The following is a 6,021-nucleotide window of genomic DNA, read 5'->3' on the forward strand; positions in this document are numbered from 1 at the left end:
AGTTTCTGTGTGGTTGTATAGAAAGTTTTTGAAAACTGGTCAATTTTGACAGGTTTTTTTTTGCCCCACTCCCGGGGTGCAGGAGTCACGAATTTTCCAAATTATGCCCCCCCCCCCTTTGTCCCAAAAATGTTTCATACCAAATTTGAAAAGAAATGGAATGGTAGTTATCAAGAAGTTAAAAATCTCCAATGGCTGACACACATTCACCGACCATTTTGGCCCCACCTGGTCCTTAGCCCCCAAAACCATGAGATCATGAGATTTTACAATTTTGGTAAAGGGCAACTTGCTCCTTTTAGATTCCATTTAGTTTCATTTCAGTATGAATAACATCAAAGAAAAATAATCTTTAATCTCGATATATCCATGTACTCTCTTTGTCCTATAACATGTAGGAAAGAAATACTGACCGGGAACTACATCTAACACCAGCGGAAGTTAAAAGTAGGGTCTAGATATCACCGATTCCGTAATTCCGTCCTGGAACCCAATTCTGGTATTGTGAAATTCTAACTTTATTTTTGTGAATTCGTTCTTGAAACGTCACGACAGTGATCATGACCGGTACATGCGCAGAACAGATGACAGAATATTAGGATAACCTTTTGACGGCGCTATATAATCATACTGATAAGAAGAGGAAAATTACTTTTGATTCCAACGAATCGTAGAGCAATTATGAGAGTTCTACTTTGCGTGAGTATTTAATAAAACCCATATTTAATTGTAAATAGATATGTACATTTCCTGTAATAGATAAGTTGTACTTATCCTGTCATTGGGCAAACAGATATGTACATTTCCTGTAATATATAAATTGTACCTGTCATTGGGTATATAAATATGTACAAATCCTATTTAAGTTGTACTTATCCCGTCATTGGGTACATAAAAGACAAGGTAGATGGTGAATCACTTGGAATTTCAAAATAAACTTAAAACAGTGAAACCTAGTAACAAAATATTTCAAGATATTGCCTTAAGAAAACCTCAGTAAAAATACGCAATCACCATGTACCATTTTAGAATTAAGGTTGCAGCTTTTACAGATATGCAAAATATGTAAGTTTGAGAGATATATTAGTATATAACTATATATTCCCTAAAGCAACATATGTTTCAAATTTGTCTACGTTTGCCCCCCCCAACCCCCCAATAAAATAGAAATTCAGAGTTTCCATTAATTCTGTAGCCTTTCTGAGAAATATGTCACAAATCAAAACTGATCACGACACTCATCAATAGATAAAACTGATCTGAGTTGTCCGCGATAACTTCTCAACATGAGGGGGAGGGGGATATATAAACTAAATGCTTTGTATTTTGTTATTGGGTATATGAATGATACATGTAAATTTGTTATCTATATTTCTTCATTTCGCACATTAATTTGAATTTCTATTTTTCCCGTAATTGATGTACAGATTTGTATTTCTCCCGTCTTTAACTTTTCAAGTATGTAGTTACATGTATCGTGTCTGTACACTGTCTGTAGTCTTTAGACATGTCACGTGATTGAGAGGTGATACTGTAGTAAGTGTTATACGAACACAAAGCAAGGGAGAAACCAGGTATTAGGACGTGTCTCATAAAACCCCCGGATGTATACATATTCATTTAGATATGTAAGTACATGTACTCTACGTATCGTATTCAACTCAAAGATAAGAATACACATTAAGTCATGTGACCGCTGGTACGCAATGACCAAATCATCAAGGTTATCGAGAAGTTCGTAATAGATAACACACTCTACAGCAAATGCTACTGATCTCTATGATCTCGTGGTGACGACGCTCTGTAATCTCGTGGTGACGACGTGCTGTAATATCGTGGTGACGACTCGCTGTAATCTCGTGGTGACGACGCGCTGTAATCTCGTGATGACGACGCACTGTAATCTCGTGGTGACGATGCGTTATAATCTCGTGGTGACGACGCGATGTAATCTCGTGGTGACGACGCGCTATAATCTCGTGGTGACGACGCGATGTAATCTCGTGGTGACGACGCGCTGTAATCTCGTGGTGACGACGCTCGCTTCTCGACCCCAGCGTCGCATCAAACCTAAGATTTTTCACATAGGTAGTGGTTGTTCCTTCTCTGTCCAGGCGCTGCATTAAACCTAAGGCGTTTATATGGTGGATAAATTGTGCCATTTAACAATTTGCCGTTTTTTCGTTATTTCGAGGAGAAAAGACGACAAAACGAAAATTAGCGACTTTTCGCCCCGCAATAAGGAACAGACGACAGAACAAAAAGTAGAAAAGACGACAAAATACATGTGAAAAGACGACAAACAAAACCAGTAAATTAGCGACTTATTTTGTCGTCTTTTCATTTTACGTTTTGTCATTAATTGGCTACTTTTCGCCTCGAAATAACGAGAAAACGAAAAGACGACAAAACGAAAAGTCACCAAAATCCAGGCGACAAGAAGAAAACATATAAAAACGAAGGGGCCATACTATAGAACCCTCATTGTTTGACGACCGTAAGAATCCTGTATATGTTATTTATTGCACTTAAAGCTGGTGACATCCTAAACTTTCAAGTAAATGAATAAAAACATCAAAAGCCGTACAATCGTATCTTTACACATAACCCAATGACAGTAATGACTAAAAGCGCTACAATCGAACTTCTTTTCACAGCTTACAGTTATTGTGGCCATGGTGGCGGCGGATAATTTCGAACTGGACCTAAACCAGGTACAGAGTAAAAACGTTGACAATCTAATAGGAAATGTGTCTTTATTTGACGCTTATAATTATTGACAGGACCGATTTCTTCATATGTATATATATATATGATCCATTTCAGGATACGGTCGTCTTGAAACAGGGGACCACTTGTTACTTCTGGAGGTTAAACAAGCATGAGCTTGAATCTGTTCAAAGCCCTACAGGGATTTACGAAATAGAGGTAAAGTGAGAGAATGCCTCTTGTGTCAATGAAATGGATGCCAATTCTCTAGCATGTACGTTTGTTTTACAGCTAAGATATACAGCTAAGGCTTTATCATATCTTGGAATGATTTCAAGCTTTTTGATTGGCTGAGATTCAACGATCAAGAAAAAAAAATAGAACCTCGTATGTTCACCTGATTCGAAGTGAATATAACATTTGATTTCTCCAACATTGGGCTAAATCCTGATATTGATTATATTACCTATAGATCGTTCAATGATTCGCCCCTGCCCTATAGTTGTAAATTACGTGTGCCTTCTATCATGAAATGGTAACAATTGTTAAATTATAGTAACATCAAATTCGATCTAAAAATAGGTATCTATACTGTTATTTGGTGAGTTCTAGTAGCCAGTTTTAATAATTTGAATTATTTATATCTAGATATATAATAAACATTTATTCGCATGGTGTTCCTATTGGGTCATGTACAAAAGCGCTTGTTTACCGCGTTTCTTAGAACTCACTTTAACGCTAAAAACCCCACTGGATTCTATCACAAAACAAGCCGCCGCGATTATACGCAAATGACACAACACTCCGTCGCGCTATCACAAAATACGCGGTCACGATATCATATGTGTTTTGTGTGATAGCGTGACGGAGTGTTTTGTGATAGCGTGACGGAGTGTTGTGTGATAGCGTGACAGATTGTTGTGTGATAGCGTGACGGAGTGTTTTGTGATAGCGTGACAGAATGTTGTGTGATAGCGTGACAGTGTTGTGTGATAGCGTGACGGAGTGCTTGTGATAGCGTGACGGAGTGTTGTGTGACGGAGTGTTGTGTGATAATGTGTCGGAGTGTTGTGTGATAGCGTGACGGATTAATGTGTGATACCGTGACGAAGTGTTGCGTGATAGCGTGACGGAGTGTTGTGTGATAGCGTGACGGAGTGTTGAGTGATAACATGACGGAGTGTTGTGTGTTAGAGTGACGAAGTGTTGTGTGATAGCGTGAAGGAGTGTTGTTTGTTAGCGTGACGGAGTGTTGTGTGATAGAGTGACGAAGTGTTGTGTGATAGCGTGACGGATTGTTGTGTGATAGCGTGACGAAGTGTTGTGTGTTAGAGTGACGAAGTGTTGTGTGATACCGTGAGGGAGTGTTGTGTGATAGCGTGACGGAGTGTTGAGTGATAACGTGACAAAGTGTTGTGTGATAACGTGTCGGACTGTTGTGTGATAGCGTGAGGGAGTGTTGTGTGGTGGCGTGGCGGATGTTGTGTGATAGCGTGACGGAGTGTTGTGTGTTAGAGTGACGAAGTGTTGTTTGATAGAGTGACGGAGTGCTGTGTGATATGACGGAGTGTTGTGTGTTAGAGTGATGTAGTGCTGTGTGATATGACGGAGTGTTGTGCGATAAAGTGACGGAGTGTTGTGTGATAGCGTGACGGAGTGTTGTGTGATAGCGTGACAGATTGTTGTGTGATATTGTGTGATACCGTGACGGAGTGTTGTGTGTTAGAGTGACGAAGTGTTGTGTGATAGCGTGACGGATGTTGTGTGATAACGTGTCGGACTGTTGTCTGATAGTGTGAAGGAGTGTTGCGTGTTAGAGTGACGGAGTGTTGTTTGATAGAGTGACGGAGTGTTGTTTGATAGAGTGACAGATTGTTGTGTGATATTGTTGTTTGATAGAGTGACGGAGTGTTGTGTGATAGCGTGACGGAGTGTTGTGTGATAGCGAGACAGTGTTGTGTGATAGTGTGACGGAGTGTTGTGTAATAATGTGAGGGAGTGTTGTGATAGAGTGACGAGGTGTTGTGTGATAGCGTGACGGAGTGTTGTGTGATAGCGTGACGGAATGTTGTGTGATAGCGTGACGGAGTGTTGTGTGATAATGTGATGGTGTGTTGTGTGTTAGCGTGACGGAGTGTTGTGTGATACCGTGACGGAGTGTTGTGTGATAGCGTGACAGTGTTGTGTGATAGCGTGACGGAGTGTTGTGTAATAATGTGAGGGAGTGTTGTGATAGAGTGACGAGGTGTTCTGTGATAGCGTGACGGAGTGTTGTGTGATAGAGTAACGGAGTGTTGTGTGATAACGTGACGGAGTGTTGTGTGATAGTGTGACGGAGTGTTGTGTGATAGCGTGACGGAGTGTTGTGTGATAGAGTGACGGAGTGTTGTGTGTTAGCGTGACGGAATGTTGTGTGATACCGTGACGGAGTGTTGTGTGATAGCGTGACAGTGTTGTGTGATAGCGTGACGGAGTGTTGTGTAATAATGTGAGGGAGTGTTGTGATAGAGTGACGAGGTGTTCTGTGATAGCGTGACGGAGTGTTGTGTGATAGAGTAACGGAGTGTTGTGTGATAACGTGACGGAGTGTTGTGTGATAGTGTGACGGAGTGTTGTGTGATAGCGTGACGGAGTGTTGTGTGATAGAGTGACGGAGTGTTGTGTGATAGCGTGACGGAGTGTTGTGTGATAATATGACGGATTGTTGTGTGATAGCGTGACGAAGTGTTGTGTGATAGCGTGACGGAGTGTTGTGTGATAATGTGATGGAGTGTTGTGTGATAGCGTGACGGATTTTTTGTAATTCACAGAAATGAAAAGTGAACCTAAAGTAGAGTGCTGCTTTAATATTTTATAGGAATAATGATTTTATTTCAGGCAAAATACCACCACCTACTCAGTGCTCATACTCATTTTGGAGATTTGGCTGATATGAGTATTTATTCAACAGCGGTCCAAAGCATGTGCGCAGGCACCACACTTAAAACATACAGTCATCACTAGATAAGGAAATGAAATAAATCTTGAATGGTATTTTAATTGTGTCATGTGTCGCATTCATCACACAGTTTGTTATTGAGGACGCACTTAGTCGTACATTTCTGTGCACATCAAATATCACAATTTGAGCAAGAGTACCGCAAACGGTACATCATAAGCCCATCGGACAGCGAAATCCAACCTGTAAGCACACTATGCACTCTGAATCGATGTCACACACATTCTGAATAGAAAAGCCTTAAAGTAGGTCATGGTGCAGTAATCCAGCTGACAAGTGAATTTGATAATATATTTCTCTGAGAGAGAGAGAGC

General features: G+C 40.6%; 1 protein-coding gene across 1 annotated transcript; it reads left to right on the plus strand.

The window, feature by feature from the left end:
- Positions 1-533: 533 nt before the first annotated feature.
- On the plus strand, positions 534-5,742 carry LOC125665755 (uncharacterized). The gene is made up of 4 exons (XM_048898577.2): positions 534-699; positions 2,658-2,714; positions 2,827-2,928; positions 5,587-5,742. Exons 1-4 carry the CDS (start codon positions 682-684, stop codon positions 5,710-5,712), a joined length of 303 nt encoding a protein of 100 aa, XP_048754534.1. The 5' UTR covers positions 534-681; the 3' UTR covers positions 5,713-5,742.
- The last annotated feature ends 279 nt before the right edge of the window (positions 5,743-6,021 follow it).

Source organism: Ostrea edulis, chromosome 10, assembly GCF_947568905.1.
Source record: "Ostrea edulis chromosome 10, xbOstEdul1.1, whole genome shotgun sequence".
Classification (NCBI taxonomy): domain Eukaryota; kingdom Metazoa; phylum Mollusca; class Bivalvia; order Ostreida; family Ostreidae; genus Ostrea; species Ostrea edulis.

Excerpts from the sequence above, each read along its gene's own strand:
- LOC125665755 (XM_048898577.2), top strand. Across the intron at positions 2,715-2,826 it reads TCGAACTGGACCTAAACCAG|GATACGGTCGTCTTGAAACA; the intron begins GTACAGAGTAAA and ends GATCCATTTCAG. Across the intron at positions 2,929-5,586 it reads CAGGGATTTACGAAATAGAG|GCAAAATACCACCACCTACT; the intron begins GTAAAGTGAGAG and ends ATTTTATTTCAG.